This window comes from Sminthopsis crassicaudata, chromosome 4 (genome assembly GCF_048593235.1).
Source record: "Sminthopsis crassicaudata isolate SCR6 chromosome 4, ASM4859323v1, whole genome shotgun sequence".
Taxonomy (NCBI): domain Eukaryota; kingdom Metazoa; phylum Chordata; class Mammalia; order Dasyuromorphia; family Dasyuridae; genus Sminthopsis; species Sminthopsis crassicaudata.
In genome coordinates this window covers 177,477,755-177,505,460 of record NC_133620.1, presented here as the reverse complement: position 1 = coordinate 177,505,460, position 27,706 = coordinate 177,477,755, and the positions used below count along the sequence as shown (strand labels likewise).

At 31.1% G+C, this 27,706-nt stretch overlaps 1 protein-coding gene and 1 pseudogene across 17 annotated transcripts in view; both read right to left on the bottom strand.

Moving 5' to 3' along the window:
• The window catches only part of TRDN (triadin), a 481,452-nt gene that overhangs the window by 31,914 nt on the left and 421,832 nt on the right, over positions 1–27,706 (bottom strand). For 6 of the 17 annotated variants that reach the window (XM_074309957.1, XM_074309965.1, XM_074309951.1 and 3 more), the window contains 8 exons: positions 19,815–20,018; positions 19,051–19,077; positions 18,081–18,119; positions 16,572–16,598; positions 15,516–15,554; positions 12,633–12,680; positions 6,175–6,219; positions 1,199–1,237 (listed from right to left, as the gene is read on the bottom strand). In XM_074309957.1, coding sequence (XP_074166058.1) covers positions 1,199–1,237; positions 6,175–6,219; positions 12,633–12,680; positions 15,516–15,554; positions 16,572–16,598; positions 18,081–18,119; positions 19,051–19,077; positions 19,815–20,018 — 468 coding nt within the window. The remainder of the gene's footprint in view (positions 1–1,198; positions 1,238–6,174; positions 6,220–12,632; positions 12,681–15,515; positions 15,555–16,571; positions 16,599–18,080; positions 18,120–19,050; positions 19,078–19,814; positions 20,019–27,706) is intronic. The other 11 variants (XM_074309958.1, XM_074309961.1, XM_074309966.1 and 8 more) reach the window with 9 other exon arrangements.
• LOC141541997 (U6 spliceosomal RNA) lies at positions 17,817–17,916 on the bottom strand (annotated as a pseudogene).

Below are 27,706 nucleotides of genomic sequence, written 5' to 3'. Positions count from 1 at the left end.
TTCTAGCCTCTCCAGATTTCCTCCATCAACAGACAGAAAATCACCATGAAATGAATATAAAAGCAACAAAAATAAAGAGGTAAAGTAATTGTCCTCATGGGATAATTTGAGAGGAGCTCAAAAAAGACAAGGTTGCCTGGGGCAGAATTTTGACTTAAGGGAAGTGTATACACCTTCTAGTTGACCACACTGAATCAACAAACAAGGGGCCCTGAGGACAGCACTTTTGAGAAGTTAACAAGACCTCAAGAAATTTCACCACAACTTTCGATTAACTCATGATATCAAGGAATTCCATCTCAAAAACTTTTACCTCATGAACTTTTACCTTTCAAACTTTCATCTAACTAAACCCCCCCCAAAAAAATCCCAAACCAAGACAAAACAACAACAACAAAAATTAAGGGCAAGCCTAATGAAGTCCCAAATTCCATACTATTTATCCTTTGTTTTTTGAAGGATTAATACTATAATGGTTAATGACTTAACTCCTGTGTGGATTACATTTAAGTGAGGCAGAGTTACACTAGGTTGTCAACCTCAATCTCTCAGAATCACTGCAGTCCAGTGGCAAGACAAAAATCAAGATGACTGGTGATCATCCAGAATGCGGTGAATGATCTTGATAGTTTTTGATGTCTGGTTAAGCTCTCAATATTCTATTGAGGATGCTTCAGAAAGGACCCTATCCAAGATCTTTTGACTGAGAAGCCAGTGATCTAATACAACATATAGCCTCAGGTAAAAGGGAATTCATACCTTTAATGAAAATTTAAAGATGATGAGACAATATAAATTCTAACCTCTGTTGCTCTCTTCCACAGATGACATCTGCCATCTCCACAGGGAAAAGAGTCTTGGTCTTGAATCAGGAAGGCCAGGGTTGGAATCTTATCTCTGACACTTAAACTAGCTGTATGAACTTTTTGACTTTCAGTCTCCACATTTACAAAATATAGATAAAATAACTGTAATGGATGCCTTACAGGTTTTCTAGGGAGTTCAAATAGATTATGAATGTATATAAAGCATTATGCAAATGTCAGTAGTTGCAATCATTATCCTGCAAAATCATTGTTCATATTTTAAATAAATATTTTAAAATGACATAATACATAGTATCAGACTATTATTATCATTACATTTTCACTGGCAGGTAATATTATATACACACATATTTAGGAAATGCAATCTTTACCTTTGCTTTCCTTTTCAGATTTTTCTATTTTTTTCTTGTCTAGAAAATATAAAAAGATATATGGTTAAAATTACTATTTTTTTTACTTGAAGATCAGACACACTTAAGATACATGGATGAAAATTTTCTAAAGGTTTTAGCTATGAGGGAGATGTCATATGAGCTAGATGAGATTTTTAGAGATTTAGTTTAAAATGACCTAGCCAACTTTCCTAGCCTTCCTCAGCAAAGTCAATAGAGAAAATTCTGAGAATTTCAGTTCAGCAGATTGCATTTCTAAGTAATTTTCTCAAGAGTACTTAGAAAAGTTAAGGTAACTCTGACATATATTTTTAAATACCCCATTGTTCTCTGAGATAGTCTGACCTTCCCCAAGATGAATTTTTCTACATATTAAATTTTAAAATATATGTTTTGCTGGGTGGTAGAGAATGATTATCTTCTTATAAAGAACATAAATCCAGTTTAGAAAGAGAAAAGAAATAGGAACAAGAATGATGTTTTTCCTTCCTTGGGCACTGTTCATTTCTTGTAATGGGGGAAGCCAAGAATTAATGGGATGAGGAAAGGAAACATCATAATTCTTTTAATATGACTGCCAAAATCTAAGTTGACTATTTCACTTTTTTTGTGATTTTAAATCTAATCTGCTGTCACTAAACACAACAAAATATATTTTATTGCTGTTTTTAATTGTTCCCAATTCTTTATTGATCCCATTTGAGTCACAAAGGTTCATGAAATCATTAATGTATATTTTACATAGAGCAGACAACCAAAAACCAAAATCACTATGATAATTATGAGTTATCATTTGACTAGCTTATAATATCTGGAGATCATATCTGTAGGCATATAGATTATTTTCATACATGAATTCATATGAACTAAATCATTAAATAACCAAATATTTCTTATTTTTTAAAAGGCATAACTACTTATGAATCTTAGATTTTTCCCTTCTTATATCTTTTATAAAAATAAACATTTATCTGATCCTTTGATCTCTGCAACCGCTTATTTAGAAACAGGAATGTTGAGAAAAAGAACAAGAGACATGACAAGAATGTTGCAAAACATTTCAGCTAGACTTAAAATTTCAATGATAGTAACCAAAGAAGAATATCACATAGTAAGCTAGTAATATTCATTAATATTCATGAATAAAATCAAGACAAATGGAAAAGTTGGAAATCCAATTCTGGGTAAAGCAATAATTTAGCATGTATTTTGAAGAAAAAAATTATAACTAACTCAAGTCAGTCAAAGACTATTAGAATGCAGCTCAACTATATGCAACTAAAACATGTGATTGGTTTGATCATCCAGGACTTATCTACATTATTGCATAATTATAATTAACTCCAAACTCTGACTATGTAGGTAATAAGTGTTTTTGGAATTAAGGAACATCCATATTCAGCTCTATTTTTGTTTTATTGAGGTGATGTAGAGTGATGGGTAGAATGTTATACTTAGAACAAGGATAAAATGAGTTCAAAACCTTACTCAGACATTTATTAGCTATGTGACACTGAGCAAGTCATTTATTTGTCCTCCCTGAATCTTATTTTAAACACAGGTTTTGAAAATGAGATGAAATAATGTAGGTAAAACACTTTACAAACCTGCAAGTGTTACTATTATTACTAATGACATAGAATATGAGTTTTCTAAATGTTCCTTCTCCATTAGGATATAACATTTAACATATGCTTAAGAAATATCCAGTAGAATGAATAAATATTCTAAGTATATTAATAACTTTAATAAATTATCTTTACTTTTCTTTGTAAAGTATTGCAATGTTATTAAAAACCTCAAACCAATAAAAACCATTCCAAAATATAATGTTTATGAGAATCTTCTCTATTGAGCTTTTCAGCTAATTTAATTTATTTCTATGGGTAACGTTATCAGAATATTTATAAAAAAATTCATCCTTGTATTACATTAGCATCAGTGGGAGTATCTGTTTAATAGTTAGCATGTATGTAATGTTTAAGGCTTACAAAATGCTTTATGTAGGTTATCTCACTTACGCTTCACAACTAACCAAGGGGTAGGTACTATTTTTAAGTCCATTTAACAGAGATAGAAACTGAGGCTAAGTTTAAATATTTTCCCCAGGACCATACAACTGGCAAGTATCTGAGGCAAAATTCTAACTCAGGTCTTCTGGATTTCTGTTCAAACATTCAAACATTTGGTCACATAGCTCCCTCTTGTTATCTGTATGTTAATGCATAGAATGTCATATTATATATATATATATATATATATATATATATATATATATATATATATATATATATATAAATTAACCTTTCAGCTTCTCCTAATGTAGGCTTCAGGAAATAAAATATTTGGGTTTTTGAGTTTTGGGTAAAGGGCATTGGGTTTATTTAGAATATAGATGAAACAAAAATATTTTTAAAAAAGAACGATCTGATATTCTAGCAATGGATGAGAGGCCTGACCTTTATATTTCCTATTCCTGAATTTTCTAGGGAAGGTAGAAATGAGGCTAAATATATGTGGGGATGAATTGTAGGCTGTATATTCTGACTTTCTTCCATGAAATTTTCCCCTAAAGAATTTTACTGAGATAGGTAGGAAGTTGGAATAAAATAACTAGAGAGTCTTAATGAGATCCCTTACTCTCCAAGTCTTTGGAAGTCTCAGACTGACTCAGACTCAGACTGACACTTATGTTCCTTAGTACAAAAGCACACCAAGTAACACTTTCCCTCTCACTTTCCCTAATTCCCAATGTTTCAGCAAATATAATCTGTGGTCTTTTCAGAACTTTTCAAAAGAGTTCTTTACTAGAGCTTTTTCTGTTCAGAGGTATGAATAAAAGCTGTTTACTTTTATCACGACAGGGAGAGGAATTTTGGCTAGAAGAATAATGATAAATTTTGAATTTTTAGCAATTAAATCTGGTAAGGAATTTTATAAAATTGAGATTAAAATAAGGTTTTAATGAAATTTTCAGAGTATTCCATTTCAAATTATATGCTTAAATTCTCCACAACCTAGTATCTTATTACCTACAAGACAATTACAAAGGAAAGGGATTCTGAAATTATACAATTTCATGAAATAATTGTTTTATTGACAATTATCTTTTAAAATAACTTTTGATATAGCTAAATAGTTTTAAATGAAGATGAAGCTTAGGGGGCACAATACAAAGCTTGACCTTGAGTTCAATTTCTACCTCAGAGAATTAATAATTATGTTATCCTTGACTTCTGTCTACTTTTGCATTCCCATCTGTAAAATGGGGATAATAATGGCACCAACCAGTAATGGTTGTTATGATTGGAAATGCATTGGAATGAATGGAAAGGACAACATAACAACCATTATAATTATTAATTGAAGGCAGATATATCTTATTATATATTTTTTTGAAAAACTGGTAATCCATATATAGAAGGAGGTCATGTTCTAGTGGGGAAAATAGGAAAACAATTAAGTTCATTCAAGAAGGTGTACCATTACTTAAAACCTTGAGTTCTCTTCCTGAATGAAAATAATTTCAACCCTATCATACTAAGAGTTAGGAGCAACTATACATTTCTCCATATAAAGAAATATACTGTCTTTTAAAGTGAGCTTTCTATCTAGGACAAGCTATAGGTTGAGGTTTAAGTATTTTTTTGCAACTGTACTTATGGTATAAATAATAATCAAGGTAAACATTCCTTTAACACTTTAGGATGGCAAAGCTCTTAACATGTATTAACCTAAATGTTTGACTCCAAAAATAGTTTTATGAGATAGGTGATATTATTATTTCCATTTTTCAAACTTGCTAAAAGTCATACAGTTAGTAAGTGTCTGAGGTATGACTTGAGTTCAGGACTTCCCGACCCTCTCTTATCGCCCCTACATCACTTAGTCATCTTAAAATAAAGAGCATTTATGAAATGCTTTTAAGGTTTGAAAAAACCCCACCATTTTTCTTGTTACCTGTTTTGAAATTTAAAAAAAAAATTCCCTTTTATTATTTGGAACTCAAGTCCATTTTCTCTACAATTTGGTTAATATTAACTTCATCTGACCAAAATCTGTACCATTCAATGTGAAAATTTACTTAAGAGCTTTAAACATTTCTTAGAGAAGAAGCTAGAGGAAGAATCTTAATGTTCCTGATTCCCTGATGACACGTAAATCTTCCACCTAATCAGTCTATTTGTGAATCTTATAAATATAGTTTAATCTGTAGTCTGATTTAGTTTACCAGTAGAATCTATTTAATGAAATTTGTTTCCTTAGAGGATGTATGAGATTCACTCTGGTTAATTAAGATTATTCAAATTTTATGATATTCAAGGAAGTGTGGGAAGATAGACCTATCTAAGAGGAATGTACAAGATTATATTTAAATAATTTTTTTCTCTGTTGCTCTGATGTACTCTATACATCTTTTTAAAAAATGTTAAATCCTAATTAAAATCCTAATCTGTGAGACCAGAACCTGTGCTTGAATACAATAATAATTTAGGTTTTTCTTCTATGATTTTTGTTTTGGATAAGTATATATTTGGCAAGTTACCTACCCTGTGAACTCAGAGATGAAATATTTTCCCCATAACATATCTATAAATGTTCAATGTTCTACACCTAGCTAGTATTATTTATTTTTAAACTACATAACCTTAGGAATAGACAAAAATAAGTCAAATTCAGATGTTCCCTATGGAAAAAATGGTGGATATTGGGGAAAGAGGAAATCTGTCAAGCGTTGAATACTATGATTCTTTAAGAAGCCCAAAGATAAGGACTCAGCTTCTTCCATAGTGATTCTAGGACATATATGTACATTTGGTGTGTGTGTGTGTGTGTGTGTGTGTGTGTGTGTGTGTGTAGATGTCTGAATGTATGTATGTATGTACAAATGTATATGCTTGAGGATGTGCATTCACATTCCAATAAAGGTATTAAATACAATTCAAAGCTAATACCTGTTTTAGCAGTTGAGATTTCTTTTATTTGATGTTCAGTTTGTTCTAGAAAGAAAATAAGAAAAATTTTTCTCAGTATAGTCCTTTGTTTTTTTTTTTGAAGTACATACAAGAGATGTTTAATGTTTAATAAACAAATGTTTAATTTGTTTCTGATAAATTCAGAGCAAAGAGAAATGATAAAATTCAGAAAGGATGGGAAAGGATATTTTAGAGAAGGATGCAATCCTTCCTTACCTGAATTTTTGTCCTTGGGGATCAATTCCTCCAAAAATTTCTACTCTTTTTTTTATCTTTTCCTCTTCCCATGTTCCTTAGTCAACATATTTCCTAATAGCTCTATTTAGCGATTCCCATGAGCAGAACTGGTAGGATTTATTTTTAGATATGAATCTTTTGCAAGTCAAGTGTTTGAAAAGAAAAGGCTTCTAGCTTTGAAAAATTAACTTTAATTTCCTGTTATGTAAGCACACAGGTATCCCAAAGAAAAATCCAGTAACCAAATGTACTGATTAAACAGTTACAATAATACTACTGGAAATTAGTACATTTTTAGTGTATATAGAAGATATGTGTAATATAAGGTCTTCAATAGCAAAGATGATAATATCAGAGAATTTTAGTCGTCCAAGATCCACAACCTACCTCAATGTAGGTCAATATAATAAGAAAAATAGTGTAATAAAACATATTCCATGCTCATACAATAGTTCATACAACAGAAATGTGTGCTATGTGAATGACAATTGATAAAGAAAGTGTTGATTTATGGACTAATTAAATACATGTCTTGGAGAAATGCCCTAAATGTTTTCTTTTTTTTCATTTTTTTTTTTTTGAGGTTACAGTATATGAGATTTTGGGAATGGATAGTGAATGAAGGCACTAATTTGAGATTCAAATAAAGGGCACTTATCACACTTTATCTCTCTGCCCTCCCACCATTAAAAAAAAAATATCATGCACAATCAATTGATGAGAACTCACATAGGACTTCAAATTATTCATTTGCTATTCAACAAATTAACTTGTCCTTCTGAAGCACACTATGAATATCATTATTATAAATATTCATTTTTTATTCAACTCACTAATAAAAATCACTATAAAAACACCTGGTATATTTTAAGCAATCAAAAGAACAAAATCTTTGCCAATAAGAATATTTTTTAAAATAAAGTTTATAGTAAATTTATCTTGTAAAATAGAAATATAGATAGCATTTTAACTTCATGGTGAGCCAAATAGAGTAGCACATTAGCCTCCTAGAGTTGGAAAATACTTTAGTAGCCATTCAATAAACTCCCTTATTTTACAGCTAAAAAAATTGAGGCCCAACAAAGAAAAATGGCTTACTTAAGGTCATAATGCTAAAAAATGGCTTCCCTAGGATCAGAGGCAAGTTTCCTGAAATCAAGTTTTATAATCTGATCATTCTACAATTTTATTTGGGTTGGGATTATTACCAATTTTGTCACTAACTATCTCTCCAATCTGTCTGAAAACTGTAGCTGGGAGAATATTTGATAATTTGATAATCTGATAATCCCTTAGTACTCTGTCACAGTGCTGTATTCCAATAATTGATTAATAATTATTTTTCTTTTTGATATTCCCAGAATCATATAGAAAGAAGCTACAATGGTTTGAAAAAATGTAACCAAAATAAATCAAGCAAAAAGGGAAAGGAAAATGAACTACTAGATTACAAGAGAACTGTCTTCTACTCCCAACTTTGACAGTAGTTTTGTACATTTAGTACTATCTCTTCTCTATCCTAAACATTAGTATTTTCATCTGTAATATAGGGTTTGATTAGGATGATGGCTAAAGGTGGTAATTAGCCATATGTACCCACAATCAAAACAAATTGATTATTCAACTATATAACTAGGATTAAAATTTTAAAATCGTGAAATTTTAAAAGTTGACAAAATATGTATATTTTAAAAAGTAGAATTTTGGTAAAGTTTTATTTGAGAACTAGCTCTTGTCTTTAATTTTGGATATTCTTCTTCATAATGGTGCTTAATAAATTCGAATAGGATTGAATTGGATTGGATTCTTAGATAACTTGTAATATAGTCTTAGGTAAGCCTGATTTTTGTCAATGAGAGATCCATAAACTAATCTTTCATTGTTCATTTTGTGTATTACTAACTGTGATACATGAGCTTCTTGAAATTGCTTATGTAAATGAGAATAGAACTGTTAATTAGAAGTGAGAGATCAGAAATTATAAAAAAATGACAATATTATTACACCGACTAAAAATCAAAAAACCTAAATAAGTCAGAATTAATAAAGCTAAAATAAACAAGCAGAATACTTCATGGTTTTTAGTCTCATTAAAGTACATATTTGTTGATTTGGACTTGACTATGGAGACTAAAGGAAAATCACATAGTACAATAAAGAATTAAAATAATGAAACGTAAGAATTTGACATTTTTAATTTTAGATTTTCCCCTTAGTGTAATCAACCTGAATCTCTGAAGGCTAAATCTTTTCATTATCATTATATTCATCAATCATAGTGCTTTCTGGGAAACTGACAGATAAGGTAAGAGTACATGCATAATTAAGACAATCTATACATTCAGGATAAAAACACAATGAACCAATTTCTTCCCAAAATCCACATTACCACTTTAGGTACTTAGGGAGGTACTTTAACACCTACAGGCATTAGGTACAAATTAGTATGCCATTTAGAAAAACCATTGGCTGAGGCACTGGATAGAAGAGAGAACAATGATCCTGTGAGATTATGCTCAAATTACCTAATAACATTTTTCTTTCTCTTTCTCCTGAAATAACAATTTCCATGAATAATCATTTTCTTCCTCCTGACAGGTATCTTATTTTCTTCAAAGAAGCTACATTTAACTCTTGATTATCTGAATCAATGAGAGGAAAAATGGATGAATAAAATTGAATGGTTATCCTACTGTTTCACTCCAGGGGCTCTATAATAGAGCCTGAGTATGGCTCTAGAAAAATTAGGAAGAAAGAGATTATACCTTTGCTTTAATTGTTTCATGGAGGAACTGGATAGCTAGATTGCTTACAATTATTCTGGGTGTGTATGAGTTACCTAATCATCCTGGATGTGCAAGATTTAGCTAATCCATTCATTTCTACTTACTGCAAAGAGTCTGAGGAGCAAATCTCACCTCTTAGATTTAGCACATGTGTGACCTTGGAAAAGTCAATTTTACTGGACCTCTATAAAATGAGGAATTTGGACCCTGTAATATTCTTTTTTTCTAAATTGTAATCGTTCTCTGGGAGCAGATTTCTTGGGGAGCTTCTAGGAGCAGCCTTTGTTTCAGTTCAATTCAATAATCTCAAATGCAGCCAGGAGTCCAAATCCTTTACTGTCTCTTTCAAAATTTTATCTCCTTCACTTGGGGCTCAGCTAGTTTTCTGGAGGCCTTCTGGATCTTGGTTTCAGTGTTCTTCACAGGACAGCCTGCCACCACTTCTCTGTCTTCCTTCATTCTGCCCCATTTGTGAATCTTCTTTACTGAATCCTGACTCTGAATCTCCTGAAGTCCTCCCAATGTGTCCATCCAGCACAAAGGTGGAAGTTGGAATGAACTTGGCCTCCAAGAGAGTGGGCTCCTGGGTTCTCCTTTGGGCTTGTGGGAGCTCCTTAAAAGTATGCTCTCTTAAAGATGTGAATCTTGTGGAATTCTAGTAAGTTCATTACTGAACTAGAGAACTGTTAAGTACCATGCTAAATTAGATAATTATTGTCTCTATCCATTCCAGTGACTTAGCACCTTGTAAGAATCTTAACAGGACCCCACGAACTCTTTTTCAGCATCAGATTTTTGACAATGATTTTCAGGTGGTATAGAGATAATCAGAAACAAATATGTTTCTCTACTCCTCGAAATAAGAAAGTATAGAATTATTTTATTTAAAATTTATATATTGTACTAAGTTTATTTAAGACAGATTGTAATGCCATCGCATGCCTATATTTAGTGCTCCCATGAAAGGAATTAATTTCTGATCATTCTCTTGAAAAGGCAGATAATTTCAGGATTTTACATTTTTGAGACTTTTTTATTTTTATCTTAATAGTAAGATCAGCCAATGAAGTAGATAAGATTGTTAATGAATTACATTCAATCTCTAAAGTTCTTCTTCTGGATGCAGATGACATTTTCTGTCCAAAATTTGCTTTGGATGACTGAATTACTAAGAAGAACCAAATCTTTCATAGTTGATCATCACACATTCTTACTGTTATTGTATACAATAAAATCCTCAGGATTTCTAGCTCCAGCTTGTTTCACTCAGCGTCAGTTCATGTAAATCTTTCCAGGCTTTTCTAAAATCAGTTGGTTCATCATTTTTATAGAACAATAATATTTCATTATCTTCCTATACCTCAAATTATTAAATTATTCCCTAATTGATGGACATCTCATTTTTCAATTCTTTGTTGCCATAAAAAGCTGCTACAAACATTTTTGCATATGTGGGTCCTTTTTCCTTCATGATTTTTTGGTGATCAAGACCCAGTAGTGGCATTATTGGGTCAAAGGGAATGCACAATTTGATAGCCCTTTGGGCATAGCTCCATATTGCTCTCCAGAATAATTGGATCATTTCATAACTCTACCAACAATCATTAGTGTTTCAGCTTTCCCACATTTCCTCCAAAATTTATCATTTTCTTTTCCTGTCATTTTAACCAATTTGAGAGGTATGAGATAGTACCTGAGTGTTTTTAATTTTCATTTCTTTAATAAATAATGAGTTAGAACATTTCTTCATATGACTATAGATGGCTTTAATTTCTTCATCTGAAAATTGTTCATATCCTTTGACCATTTATCAATTGGGGAATGACTTGTATTCTTATAAATTTGACAGTTATTTATATATTTTAGAAATGATAGGGTTTTTTTTTTTTTTGTTTGTTTTGTTTTGTTTTGTTTTTTCTCTGAGGCAATTGGGGTTAAATGACTTGCCTAGGGTCACACAGCTAGGAAGTTAAGTATCTGAGGTCATATTTAAACTCAGGTCCTCCTGACTTCAGGGTTGGTGCTCTATCCATTGTGTTATCTAGCTGCCCTAGAAATGATAGCTTTATCAGAAATAATGATTTTAATCTACTTTCTTTTGATTTTGTTTGTGCAAAACCCTTTTAATTTAATGTAAACAAAGTTGCCCATTTTCCATTTTGCCTCTTATAATGTTCTCTAGTTCTTCTTTGGTCAGAAATTACTACCTTCTCCAAAGATCAGATAGGTAAATTACCCCTTGCTCTCCTAATTTGTTTACGTTATCACCCTATATGGCCAATCATGTATCCATTTTGACCTTGGTATGTAATATAAGATGCAGGTCTATGCTGAGTTTCTGAAATATTATTTTCTAGTTTTCCCAGAAATTTTTGTCAAATAGTGAATTCTTATTCCTGAAACTGGAGTTTGGGGTTTTATCAAATACTAGATTGCTATTGGCCTTAATTATTATGAAGATTGTTTAATAGATAGCTTCCCATTACTCACACCTATTATATATATATATACATATATAACTATATATAACTCTGTGTGTGTATGTATGTGTATATATATATATTTGAAATTGTTGCTGTCATTTTTGTGGAATTGAATTTAAGGTAAGGAGCACTGTACAAAGTAATCAGAATCACTTTCTCATCAGGAGCCATCTGGAGCAAATGGCAAGATATAAATCAGGATGACTTAGAGATAGCTCTGGATGTAATGGGAAACCCTAGTCTTTCTAAAATAGATTTTTAACAGGTATCAGTTTGATTAAGACAACACTTAATCTAGGATTAACGTTAGATGAGAAATGAGGCAAAGAATGGCCTCTTTTATCTAGTAAAAAAAATCTGAGGATTTTATCCTCAGGATTTCTAGCCCCAGACTAAAACAATTGCTAATTACATTCTCTCTGATATCTGATATTCTAATATCCAAAATCCAGAATCCAAAAAGTGACCAAATCAGTGTTGGTCTGAGAGCTATTGTTGGCCAATCCGAAAATGAGTTTATGGAACTCTATTTTTGAGAGGCCTCTAATGTATACTGATTGAATCTGGCAAATGTTTTAACCTCCCAATGGGCCAGAGAACTTTGATTCCATAAATTGGAGAGTACATGCTGATCTACAGCACTAGAGGGTATTCCCTCACTAGTAGTTACCTGTTTCAGCAAAACTCAGGTTCAGAAAAAAAAAATACATTAGGTTATCCACTTTTAATCATATACTTGATTAATTATGTTAATTAGTCACTTTCTAATGATTTAGCAACTTTCTAAAAATATGCCAACTTTTTTTTTTGGTGTTACCAATGGAGAAAAAAAATAAGATCTGTTCTCATAGCTAGTTTTTGAATATCTGAAATCCTATATTGTGAAACTAATTTTTTTTCAAAAAGCAAAATTACAAATATAGTGCTTTACCTGTTTTGTCAATGGTAGCAGTTTTTACTTGCTTGATGATTTTTTCCTCTGTATGAATAAAACATGTTGACAAAGATAGAAATTCCAAATATATCAGCATAAGGAATAAATACAGTAATATATTTTCATAGATAATATTTTATTTTCTTTGAAAAAATGAGATAATCATCCCCAATCTCCCAAAATAACCTCTAACCTTCCCATTCACTTTCTCTTCCAATTATATTTTATATCTCTATCTATTTATCTGTATCTGTATCTTTATCTGTATCTCTCTCTCTCTTCTCTCTCTCTCTCTCTCTTTCTCTCTCTCTCTCTCTCTCTCTCTCTCTCTCTCTCTCTCTCTCTCTCTCTCTCTCTCTCTCTCTCTCTCTCTCTCTCTCTCTCTCTCTCTCCACAAGTCTCCATTGATTGTTTTCATGCTACAGTCCGATTGTGGAGGCTAGCTAGCCATCATTTTCTGTTTATTTATTTTTTTTGCTCAAAACTACCAAATCACTAATACTTAGACACCTGTCTTTCTGATACTTTCTGAGCATTGCCCACATGCTTATTCTTGTTTGTTGTGGATTTGAAAATAAATATTTCTGTATATTCCCAAAATTGGGAGCGTTGGAGAGAGGTGGTATATAGGTTGCTTCCTGTTGGTATATTGGTTCGTTTTCTATGATAAGATTGCCTGACATTTTCACAGAGATTTGTCAGAAACAAACAAAACAAAAGTTGCAATGATACTAGGAAGAACTTAGTGTTTCAAGTGTTTCTGCTACATAATTAGATTTGCTGAATTCAGCTCTATAAGAAGAGAGCCCAGAAAGGTTATCTAGGAAACAGCTAATAGAACAGCAAAGATTTAAATGTTAGAATGGGTGTAAAAGAGAATGTTTTATGTATAAATTAGACAAGTTTGTTGATCTGGTCCCTTCTAACTTTTGAATTTTGGATTGACAAGGCATGGAAACCTATTAAAAAGTCCACCCTTCACTGTACCTGAATGTTTCATATTCTATTGCAATATAAGGAGAAGACTTGTCATGGAGTCATATTACAAGAATTAATAGCTTAAAGCAGGAGCTCTGACTTACTTGGCTCAGTACTATTGGCTTGTAATGATACCTAAAATAGATTTGGGATCTCATCAATTGAGTTTTCTGTGTCATAATGCCAATTACAACCTATCTGTATTAAAAAAAGATATAAGAAGATTGGGGAACCCAAAGTCTAGTACACAGAGTCCAGTACACATTAGAGGGCTCTCAAAACATGGGGCACATCACAAGACAAAAAGCCAAGGTTTCAGGATCATTATACTATTTCTGTCTGCCCATCCACATAATTTTCTTCAATTCTGCTCCCACCTACAGAAGCATCTTCTTCCCACTAATTTTTAATTCAATTTTTAAAAAGTAGGAATCTTTACAATATTATGAACTCTTCAAATCCATTTAAGAAAAATTATTACACACAAATTACATACACACACACATACAAATGAAAGTAGAGAAGTCAATCCTTTTTTTTTTCCCTATCTGGTGCTAGGAAGAAGTCTATTTTAACCTGTTGCTCAAAAATGTTAAAGTCAATGTTGTATAGATCATCCTGACCCAATGAGAAATGCTCTCTAGGAACAGGGAAATAATGATTAGCAAAAGTTTTAAATCCTATTTTGTTTATGTTGTAGAAGATAAATTCATTCTAAAGCACTTATTACTTGAAATTCTTATTCAGTTTTCCTCATCTGAGCCTATTGGAATGCATCTATCCTTCTTTAAAAAACATAAAAAAGAATGGAAGAAATAGTTGCCTAAATTCTCTAGTCATCTATAGCTCTCCACATGAGGATTCTGAATAAATTTTGCTCTTTAAGGATAGAGAATAAAATCTGGAATCCATATTTTCCAGAGCTGTTCCATTCTTAAACTATTTCCCCCTGAATGTTCTAGTTACTTGAGTCAGTTTTCTAAAGCATAATAGTAGGTATATGATAATTTCAGCTTTTGCCTTCTCAAAGGATGTCAAAGTTTTTATTAACAATGATTTTCAAGGCTTCATTACAAAGTCATTTTGACAATATAATGGATCGAACATAATGAATATAAGGTATCATATAATAGTGAAGTAGGTTTTCCTTGTCCTGAACATGTTTATTCTACAGGAATCATCCAAAGTCAGTTTCAAATTGTTTACAAAACAGTACCTAGTTTAGATTGAGAAACAGACTTTTCCTGTTTCATAGTATTGTGTTCTACCAAAGGAAAGTAAGAAAATACTTTCAGGTGTTATTTACAATGAAGTTCATATAGTTCATTACATATTTCCACAATTAATTGACAGTCATTATGAGCAAAAGTACCCAAGAACTGAAACATATAAATGTCCCACTCTATCCAATATGTAAAATATAAAGGTGATTGACTAAAACAGGTAAGAGATCAAAAGAGATAAAAAAATATCTATCCTCCAAAATAAAGTTTTCCAATCATTTTTGGTTGCATGATCTTACTCAAAATTTTTCTTTTTATTTTTTCCTATTCATTATATTGAACCCAGGATGACATTGGAAATGGTAGAGACCAATAAAATTAAACCTGGCCTCTCACTTCATGTCAAGGAACTCTAGAATTTATTTCATTAAGTTATTGAACCTATACGGTTAACTTATTACTTTTAATATACATGAATCTCTACATTCATAAAATTCTATTTGTCACATCTATGAGCATTGGATGTGGATGTAGGGGAGAGAGAAAAAAAAAACAATGGGGGAATACAAAGATTGTCTATATTTCCCACTAGAGGAAAGTAAACCTCTTTTTAGCTACAGAATAGAAAGAAGTTTAGTTCTTTATTTATCCACTCATCCATGAACTAAAAATCATATACCTGGTTTTGTGGGTTTTTCTTCTTTCTTGGGCTTAGGTTCTAGGGGAAAAATAAACATTGGAAAAATAAGAAAGTTTTAGCAGATTTTTGATGACTATTCTGCTTTGTTTATATTATTTCTACAAAACAGTGTTAACATAGCAAAAACATACTGATTTAACAATCAATAAGAGAGGAATATCCTACATAATTTTCTGTAATTTCTTAGTGTAGGTGATATTTGGGCTGCAATTTAAATCAATAGAAGGCTGGGAAAGAATTGAGCAGAAAAGAAGAGATTTGTTGGTGATGGTCATTATTTTAACAGATGATTTTTAACACTACATTTGTGTGTGTGTGTGTGTGTGTGTGTGTGTGTGTGTGTGTGTGTATGCGTAGAAATGTGTTCTGAGAAAATAGCCAACATAGAAATTACTAATATTTCTAGATTCAGCATAAGATAAAATGTTTGACAAGTGATTTACATTACTTGTATCACTGAAACTAGTCTGTATAACTCTAAGGGACAGATTTAGGACCAGTGACTAGAAATAATAGGTAGGCCAAATCTGACTCAGGAATGATTTTTGAACAGCTCTCTAAAAGTGGAATGGATTACTTCATGGGAAAATGCAGTTTTTAATCACCACACTTTCTAAGCATAGTCTGGAAGATTTCTTGGGGATATTGTAAAGAGGATTCCTGTGTTATATCCTTGTATCTTTATTTTGGAGATAAATTCTGCTTTTCATTTGGGTCTGGAAACTTAATGAAAATACTTAATATTTTAAATATAAAAGTGACTAATATACCAATATACATTATCTTTTGCATACAATCCATTGTAATTTGTGCTTGGAATATAAAGACAAATGAAACAAACTTTGATCTAAAGAAGTAGATACTCTGGTAAATGGAGATTGAGAAAATTTTTCATGCTAATAGTATAAATCCCAGAATGTAGATTTATTACTGATAAAATTCATTTTTCACTTGTAAGAAGATTTTGACTAGATTAAAATATTGATAAATTTCTTTAAGATAACTATATGCTAAGTTTTTAATCATCATACATACTGTGTAATTGAGTCTTGTCTGCAGCAGCTAAAAAGCAAATTAAAAATGCATATTAATATATTTCTGATTCAGTATGGCATAGCATGATGAAAAGAGAAAGGTTTAAATGCTAAAAAATTTAGGCTACAAAAAATCTAATGCTTCAAATTAAAATTTAGGCAGATGACAATTTATCTGTGATTATTCAAAGCAAGTAAGTAAATCAGTGACACTGCCATTTTGTTGATATTATGTTACAAAAGACAACTGCTTAAAGCCTATAGTCTGGCTAAAGAAGCTGACAAAAGAATTGAAAAGATGAAGATATCTTTTAAATTTTACCACCAGATTAGGTTTTTTATAACCAAATAAGGTTGTGTAGTTCTCAGGTACTTTTCATTTGTATTAGAACTTTTCTTTTGTGTTCATTTCTTTTTTTATTGCAAAGTCTCGGGCACCTTTGAGGAAATTCTTGGAAATGGAAAATAAAAAAAATTAATTTGACTTTACTTCATATCAAGGAGCATCAGGAGATATTGAAACATGAAACCCATACAATGAATGTGTTGTTTTTCATGAAATTCCTTTACCACTTTTTTCACTTTTAAATTTAATCTTTGTTATTAACATTTTCCCCATAACTTTCTTAAGTTAAATAATCAACAAAACAATAAATCATGTCCCAATTTGTACCATTTGCTCATTTCTAAGATATAAATGCTTACAATGAAAACTGAACAATTAACTCTCTTGAGCCTGCTGTACCATGGTTCTGGTATATTCCTATATATTCCTCATCTTCTAAGTATTTTGTATATATTAAACAAGTAAAACATTAATCAAAATTTATTTGCCCCCTCAAATTAATTGTATTGATATATATTTTTAATATCATCACAGTTATTCCAAGTAACCTTCTCCCAAATAGTCAAACCATATGACAAATAAAACTTTTGTGGAAAGGAAAATAATCAGCATAACTGAGATACATTGAAAAAGTCTGAAAAGGTATGCAATGTGTAGCACTTATGGACCTACCATTTTCTCAAAGGATAGATTTAGCATGTTTTATATCTTTTTATTCAAGTCCTACTTGATCTATATAATTTTATTTCACTTACTTTTTGGAAGGGAATCAGTATTAAGTGATTTGATCAGAGTCATACAGCTAATAAATGTCTGGGAATAGATCTGAACTCAAGTTTTTCTCACTCAAGCCAATGTCTATCCCCTGTGCTACCTAGTTGCCCATATATAGTTCTTTTAAAAAATATGGACTGCTTCACAAATTTGCATGTCATCTTTGCTTAGGAGTTAGGCTAATCTCTGTATTATTTCAATTTTAGTAAGTGTACTGGTGAAGTGATAATATTCTCTTTGCAATCTGTGAGCCCAGTGTAAAGTAGGAAAAGAAGGAAATAATGGAGAATGCAGTGTCTACATTACCCACTAGAGAGAATTTTTAATCTAGAAAAGAAAGGAATCGAGTTCTATATTTATCCATTCAAGTAAGAACCAAAATCTATGTACCTGGTTTTGTTGTTAGTTCTTCTTTTTTAGCTTGGGATACTAGAAAACAAATCAACCAATAATAACAATTAGAAAATAGAAAGCACATTAGCAAAAAAAAGCCAACTTATGATAACTGTTTTGCTTTATTTATATCATTTTAAGTAAATAGTGTTTGTATATAAAAAAATAACCATGACATTGTAAGAATGACTACTAAAGACTCATGGAAAAACTAAACAAAAAAGAAAGTGAGAATTTTGGTGGTGATGTTCATCATTTTTTCATATAGCATTGTATACTGCAATAGGATATGGTTTTATTCATATGCGTACGTGCTGATAAAATGTAAAATTATTATTTCTGGATTCAGCAAAAGTAAAAAAAAAAATTCACGTATCTAATATCATTACCTGATGCACTGAAACAATTTATTCTACATAATCCTAGAAGATGGAATTAGAACCAATGGCTGAAAGTCACAGAGACACTAATTTTGGTTCAATATAAGAATGAGTTTTGAATAATTATACTTGTCTGAAAGTAGAATAGGATGCTTCATAGGGAAGTTAATTTCTTATCATTAAAAATACCTCCGCATACAGCTTAGATGATTTATTGTGAATGTTATAAAGGGCATTCATATGTTAGATCCATTTATCTATCCTTTATCTTTCCTTTGGAACAAATTCTAATTTTTCTGTATGTCTGAATGCTCAATGTTGTAAGTGTGCCCAATGAGCATTCAATAAGTATCTTTTATATGCTAGCCACTAAGCTAGGTGCTAGAGATACAAATATAAAAATAGTTTCTCTTCTCAAGGAAAAGTTATTTGGTTTCATGGTTTGATCAAAGTAAAAATAATTTTCATGATAATATTATAAAATACAGAATGTAGATTTATTCTTACAAAAAAGTTCTGAATGGATGAAATAATTTATAAAATTCTGTAAAATAACTACGGATTAAGTTTTTAATTGGCATACATACTGTATGTTTGAGTCTTGTCTGGAGTAGCTAGGAAGCAAATTGAAAATTCATGTTGACATATTCATTTAATTTTTCTACTTTAATATGGAATAGAATGGCAAGAAGTTTCAAAGGTTCAGAATTTAGGCTACTTAAAGTTAAGCTTTATGTCAAGAATTTTGGTGAATGGTAATCATTTTTCGGTGGCAACTAAAACATTAGTTGAGGCAAATAAATATTTAAGTAGCAAGTAGGTAATTAAATGGCATTGCCATTCTCTTGAAACTATATGTAACATAAGGCAACTGATAAGCCATTCATAACTTATGGCCAGGGAAGCCTATGTGAGAATAACAATAAAAAAAGAGATCAACTATCTTCAGAAGGTTTTCCAATTAACTGAACTTTTATCATCATTATTAATTTTCTTTCTATATTGTTGATGATGCTAAACCCAAGGTGATCTTGGGAAAGTTCTTGGAAGTAATGAAGAACAGCAACATTAAATCTTGCTTAATTTCATGTCAAGGAACACCAAAAGATTCCTCATGGAACTATGGAATTCAGATGATATTTATTGCTATTGACAGAGAGAAATCTTTACATCCATAACATTTTATTTATTAAATGTATGAGTGCTACATGTAGAAGGGAGAAAAAGAAAAAAAAAAGAATTCAAAGACTGTCCAAAAATCAGGGGGAAAAGAATCTTTTTTAGTTTCAGATTAAAAGGAATCTGGGTTCAATATCAATCCATTCTTGCAAGAGAAAAAAAAAAAGGATACCTGGTTTTGCTGATTTTTCTTCTTTCTGTGTACCTGATTTGGCTGGTTTTTCTTCTTTCTGTATATCTGGTTTTGCTGGTTTTTCTTCTTTCTGTGTACCTGGTTTGGTTGATTTTTCTTCTTTCTGTGTACCTGATTTTGTTGGTTTTTCTTCTTTTTGTATACCTGATTTTGTGGGCTTTTCTTCTTTCTTAGCAGGGTCTTCTAGGGAAAAATCAGATAAAAGCAGATAAAAGCACAGGTGAAAAGTTTTGATAAGTGACTACCATCATTATCTGAAGCACTGAAATGACTTATTCCATGTAAATTCCAATAAAATTGGGACAAATAGTTGGAAATCACAGGGAAGCTAATTTTGGCTCAATATGAGGATCAGTTTTGAACAATTAGAGTACTCTGAAAAAAATGTGTTGCTTCATGGGAAAATTCATTTTTGATCACTGAAAGTGTCATAGCATAGAATGGATAATCTCTTGGGATGCTTTAAAAGGTATTCTTATGTTATAGTTCCTTGGGGACAAATTTTGTTTCCCTTGTGGGTCTAAATTCTTACTGAGGATACTTACTGCTTTAAAATATTTAAAAAAATAATTAGCTATTGTAGCCAACAGACATTTATGAAACACTTTTTGCTTGTTTGTCACTATGCTAAGTGCTGGGGATACAAAGGCAAAAAACAAATATTCTCTGCTTCTAAGGAGCATACATTCTATTGGATGCTTTGACAAAATTGAAACAAAGATAATTTTTTCATTGCAAAAATTTTAAATCCTCTGTTATCAAAATATTCTCTTGTAAAAAGTTCTGAGATGAGATGTTTTTACTTCTAAATCATGATTTTAAAAAAGGATGGTGACATTTCAGTGAGAGAAATGCAGTTTAAATGATAAGGATAAGAAGCACTTCCAGAACAAAAGAATCTGGGTGAGAATTGAGCCAACAATTGGATTGGAAGGTGGTTTAGAGATTTTGGCCAATTGTAGAAACCAGGATAGAGAATCAGCTGAGATAAGAAAGTCAATGTAGAGTGAATTTCTAACTCTTCTGAACCTACTGTACTTTTTAGTGTTACAGAGACTTCTATTTTGATAAACACTTGAATTAAGAAGAGTACTGCAAACAAAAGCCATTTTCCTGGTAGAAGGTCTAACTGCTACCACAATGAAGAATAACGAATTTCAAAATTCAGGATGCTCAATTTTTTCTCCCAGTATAAACCAAATAGATTCCAAAAGAATAAAAAGAAGGACATTTTGCACTATTGTCATTCTACCCAGATTACTTTTACCTTCAGAATCCAATTCTTAGTATGCAACAAGAAATTTGGTTTTACACACGTATATTGTATCTAGGATATACGGTAACACATTTAACATGTATGGGATTGCCTGTCATCTAGGGAAGGGAGTAGAGGGAGGGAGGGGAAAATTTGGAAAAGAAGTGAAAACAAGGGATAATGTTGTAAAAAAAATTTACCCATGCATATGTACTGTCAAAAAATTATAAAATTAATAAAAAATTTTAAAAAAGAAGTACAATTTTTTTCTAGGACCAATATATTTTTAAATAAAATTTAATTTTTAAATAAAAAATTGAATTGAGTTAAAGAAAATAGATCTTCAAAATGGTATTGGAAAATAGCACAGAAAGGCAACAGGAGAAATCAGATTGATTGTGGAACTTTCTTCAGTGATTTTCAATAGACTTAATGCAAATTGAAAAATTATTAAGAGCATTACAGAAGTCAAGCAGAAGAATAAAGAAGAAGAGATTATTTGTAGCTAAACTGTCCCCTTCCATTCCTATAGTCAAAGTCCCCAAGTTTATAAAAAGGATAGAAAATGATAAAGATCTCACATGCTGTAAATCATCAACTGAGATAAATTTAACTTTTGGTAATATACTCAGCATGTGATCTCTGTCCAATTACAAATGAATTAACAATACGGGAAGAAATAAAACATGTCCTCATTGACAATTTGACTATAAATGAAACCAAGGGAGCTAAGGAGGGGAAAAATTAGAACAAAAGGTTTGGCAATTGTCAATGTTGTGAAATTACCCATGCATATATCTGGTAAATAAAAATTATTTTTAAAAAATGAAATCAAATTATATATACCAATCACAATCAAATGGATAAAGAAACTTGTGATCATGAAGGAAAAGTAAAGTCATGGGATGCTGGATGTTTATGCCTTTCTATGTTCCATGATAATCACAATTACTGTACCAACAACAATTGTTAAACATGGTAAAGTCTTCAGTAGATCTACATATACTTCAGTTCATTGTAAGTTCAATGGACCCAAAGGTGGGCAGGGAAGGGACAGTAAAAACTAAGTGAGAATTATCAAGTGATAAAATTGGATTATAGATTATTCAGAAGTTCTGATCCACTATTATGAATATATCATTCAAGAACATAATTGCAAGGGGCTACATCTGATAAACACAGAAGTTACTTAAAACACCTTTTAATATCAATAATACAATAGTGATATGTCTGTGAAACTAGAAACACTATATTCTTATAAAAAATAAAATTACAAATAGCTCATGGCAGTAAAAAGATGTATAGTGAATTTAAACACACTAGAGCATGTCATCACTAATTTCTGCTAGCTGAACATAAATACAATCAGATATAGCAGAAGGCAGATCAAAGAATGTGACAATAGGTAGATAATTTGAATAGTATATAAGTCACCATTAGGCAAATAGGAAATCTCTTTACTATCATCAAAGGAAAAATGAGATGGCAAAGTAAATAGAATGTTGGACCTGGAGTCAGGAAGAGTTTGAATCCATCTTGAAATAATTCATAGATGTGTGATTCTGGACAATTTACTTAATCATCCCCTGCTTCAGTTACCTCATATGTAAAATGGAGATAATATTGTTTTAAGCATAAAATCAGATAATATGTGAAAAGTACATTGCAAAATGTAAAGCATTTTAGAAATACTAAAAATGATAATAATTGTGAAATAATTATTATTGTTAATGTTTTAGATTGGAAAGGAAATTGCAATGGATCTGTGTAATGTTTGTTTGGAAGTAATACCCATATTAGAGAAGTCATAGATTCTTTAAAGTCACCGTATTTCCAATGGTTCACAATCCAATAATTAGTATCTTCAAGGTCAAATAGTTCAGCTCTAATTTTACAATTAAGAAAAGAAACTGAGGTCCAACAAAGCCAAGCAACTTATCCAAGATTACACAGGCAGTGAGAGCCAGAGTTTGACCCTTGTGATTCCACCTCATTTGATTGTCCACTACACAGAGATGCCCTTAATTATAATTTAAGGTTATATGTAGAAAGATATGTACAAATCTTAAAAAAGTTATAGAAATATCAGTAATTCTTTTTCTTTCTCTTTTACCTCCTACTTTCCTTCTTCCTTTTCTTCTTCCTCCTCAAATATGGTGCTAAATGAAAATTGAACTGAATTGGTTGAAACTAATGTGGAAAAACTATTATGTTTTTTGTCCAAGCTTATCACTTAAAAAAAAAAAAAAGACAATTCATTCAGTTCCCTCTAGAGTTACCGCTATTCTCTTTAAGTAAAAAAAAGCAGAATAATCAGTTACATTTTCGAGATCAGTGAGTTTTTTTCAGTAAGAGCATATATATATATATATATATATATATATATATATATATATATATATATATATACACACACACACACACACATATACAGTCTCTTGTTCTTCTTAATCAAATCCATATGTCTAGGAGCCCTTACATTTTACTTAAATATATAGAATTTTTTTAAATTAAAAAAGATAGAAAATTTTAAACTATTATAAACATATTTAACATGTAGACTCAGAACATTAACCTTCCTTTCATTACTTAAATACACAATAGCATACTCCCTACATCTTATTGAAAGTTTCTGTAAAATATTTTGTTTTCTAATTTTTGTCTAAGACAACAATCATGACTAAGACCTGATTATCAACCCTTTTTTCTCCATTATTTTAAATTTGTACTTAACAAATGAGCATTTTTGTACAAAGTAGAATAGAAAATAAAGAACTTATATGACACTATAAGTCTCTATTATTTACACTTTGCTTTTTCATTTTAATTATATAGTAAATTCAACATGAAACTTTTTAATCTGTCCTGCTTGGTTTTATTCCTTTCTGAATTTCAGACCAATCTCCCTAACGAATATTGATTCAAAATTTTTAAATAAACTATTAGCAAAGAGATTTCAACAACTTATCAGCAAAATAATACATTATGACCAAGAAATTTAAGGCTGTTTCAATACAAGGAAAACTATTGGCATAATTGGCCATATCAATAATAAGCTAACAGAAATCATATAGAAATCTCAATAGATGCAAAAAAAGGTTTTGACAAAATACAACATGAATTCCTGTTAAAAACCATAGCGAGCACTTGAGAGTTACATAAATTTTACTTTTTGTTCTCAATTAAAGATTTAAATTTTATTTAAATTTAAAATTTGAATTCATTTAATTATTAATCAATTAATATTTAAATTTAAAAATTAAAAAAAATAATTGTTTTATTGGGGGGAAAAGAGGTAATGAATTGGATAGAGTGCTGGGTTTGGAGTTAGGAAGACTCATCTTCCTGAGTTCAAATCTGGCTTTAGACATTTACTAGATGTGTGACCTGAACAAATCATTTAATCATATTACTTCATCTCTAAAAAATGAGTTGGAAATGGAAAGTGTCTTTGCCAAGAAAACCCAAAATGGGGTCACAAAGAGTCAGTCATAGCTGATCAACAATGAAAATTTGTTTTGTTATTCTGATCATATTTGCTCTTCATACAAACCATCTCTAGTCAGGCTTTTGTATTTCTTTGCATCTATATTGATTGGAGTCATAGTGTTTTAACTGAAACTTAGCTATTTGTGTCTCCCCAAGATATTATTTCATATCTGTTTTGCTTGTTTTTCAGAGTATAGTTTCTATGTTCCATGCAATTCTAATCTAGAAGGCTGCTATCATTTGTTACAGTGAGTAGAGATAGAGATGAAGATTTTTTTGATCTCAAAAGTAGCAATGTTCTGCCACATTTCTAGCTTTTTTGACCTGAAAGATGATTAAATCCTTTGGCCTAAGTATATATGAAGCACTTAATACTGATTAATTTAAAGGCTTTTATCTACACTCCTTACATGGAAAACTGAATTTTAAAAATCCCAGTGGGAACTATGCCCTCTTTATCCCTCCCCCTATCTCCCAAAAGTTCTTACTGGGTTGGAAAATTGTGATGCATTATTTTATAGATTTAGAGTCACTATGCAGTCACACAAAAATTACAAATGAGTATTTGATCCAAAAGCACTGAAATGCATTTTATTTAAACTGAACTATAGGGTTGCAAATAATGAGTAATATAGAAGAAGCTACAGAAGGGAAAAAAGGAACAAAGAAGGTGGAAAAAATGTTATTGATGAAAGGCATTTTAAAGAATGAGGATGGGATAAAATTATTGTATGTAAATAGGGAATAGGTAGGAAGAATATGATGATATAAATAATAAAAAAGCTATATGAATCAAAGAGCTGATGCTTCTAGTAGAGCTGAATTTTTGGTGGAAATATTTGAAATCATTTATTTTTCTTTTTAATTCTAAGGAATCAATCTTCCTTTACTCTGTGTAATAAGGCTTTTCCTGGTGAAATTGCTTTCCCACACTGAAAAGTCTTAATTCAAAACTCCTCAATTAGTTTTTAGATTGGGCTAAAAAGGAAAATGAAGATTCTCATTGGAAAAAAAAACCCAACAACAACAACAACAACAACAACAACAACAACAACAACAACAACACACATACATAAATGGGGGGGGGAGGCAGAGAGTTTAAGGAGCACCTATGGTAGTAAACAGCTTAAAAAGTGAAGTCTGTGTCAGGAAAGCCTTAAACTATGAGAGTTCTCGTTTGTGCTTCTGGGCCAGAAGGACCATTTAAACAATACAAGCACATTAACAAAATAATTCTATGTATTCACTCTGTTTCTGACTCTATTTTTGTTTAACCATTCCTCTTGATCTTTCTTTTTTTCTCTCTCTATCGTTTCTGCCTCCACTATCCTTTTTTTCTGTTCTCCACCCTGAACTTCCCCTGATACCAACTACCATCATGTAAAATTGAGTTTTATAGCTTATATCTTGCTTAATATTTATGGAATACACATCACTTTTAGATTCCTATCATTTGAGGATTGTCTGTCATTATGTGATTCAAAGACTACCAATGTGACTAATGTGACTGTGGGTGACTGATTAGATTTGTCAAGGAAGACTTCTCCAGTTCCCCACCCCACACAAGATAAATTGAATCAGTGCAAACCCCAGTGGAAATTATATTCTCCCTTCCACCAGAAAGCTTAACTGCTAAAATGGTTAACTCATAATTCACAAAGTGAATTAAAATCTATTCTTTTATTTCCTTTCAAAACCAAATTGCTTTTACCCTTGCAGGACAAATACTTGACAAATTTTTGATTCTCTTTCAAGTTTTAAATGCTACCCCTTTGCTAAAGGCACTCAATCCAGGATTCCACCTCACTTCCTCTTCCTCATTTTTTGATATAGAGTTTCCCCATCTCACCAAGACTGGGAGTGCAGCAATCATACATGGGCCTAATTCCAGTACTGATTAGAACAGAAACTTGGTCCTGCTTCACTGCTAATCTGGTCTGGTTCACCCCTCTTTAGGCAATCTGGTGATGTCCAGATCCCAGAGGTGTACCATATTGATGGCTGACAGTGTGATAACCTTAGGTTTTAGTCCTGTTCAGTTCAGTAATCCTGAATTAATCTGAGGTCTCTCATTAGAAAGGATTATAGGTATGAAAATCCTGGCAAATTCACTGAGTGATATTGAAAAAGTCATTTAAACTCATTAGGACACAGTTTCATACATGTATACACATGTTTTAGATAAATATATATTATACATTATTAAATATATATTACATATTTCTCTAAAACACATTACATGCACAAATAATATTAATTATATTAATATAAGTAATATGCATATATGATATATTATATGTGTATGTATACATACATTTATATGTGTGTGTGTGTATATATATATATATATATATATATATATATATATATATATATATATATATATATATATATATATATATACATAAACTGTTCTATAGAATGTTTCAGTTTTTTCTCTGGTGTAGGGAGTTCTTAGAAAATTTCCTATACAAATACAGATCAATACTTGATCTGCAATTTATAATCTTAAAGAGTTATTCCTAGTCCTGAGAATTAAAGGGATTGTTCCAAGCTCATTCAATTAGTATGTGTTGGAGATAGAACCCAAATTCATGTGTCCCTGATTCTCAAGCCAGCTTTGTACCTATTCTACCATGGTTACCTTTATATTATAAATATGTAACATATTTCACATACTAAAAACATAATGAAAGGCATAATGGCATAGTGGAGAGAATTGACTCTGAAATCTGGCTCTGCTATATATTAATTTTGTGACCATAAAAAATCAATTTCACTCTCAGCTTCAAAGACCAATTTTGAAGATAATGAAATATAGTGGAATTAGCAATGTGTATTGGTGGAAAGAGTTTCAAAACTAGGAATTGGTCATCATGAAATTTCAGCAGGTCTTGAAAGGAAAAATTCCGCTCAAAAAGACAAGAAAAACCCATAAAATTATTATGGGTTATTCTACCAGTCATAGTGACTTAAACCTGCTTTAAGCAATAAGTGTTTGTGTATAGTGATGGACTATAAGCTCCCTCACAAAAGCTTCAACTTCCTTTTAATTCATATAAATAATTAGGTAATGGCCAATTTGATTGGTTGACTACACACATGGTTATAAGAGTTCTCTCCCATA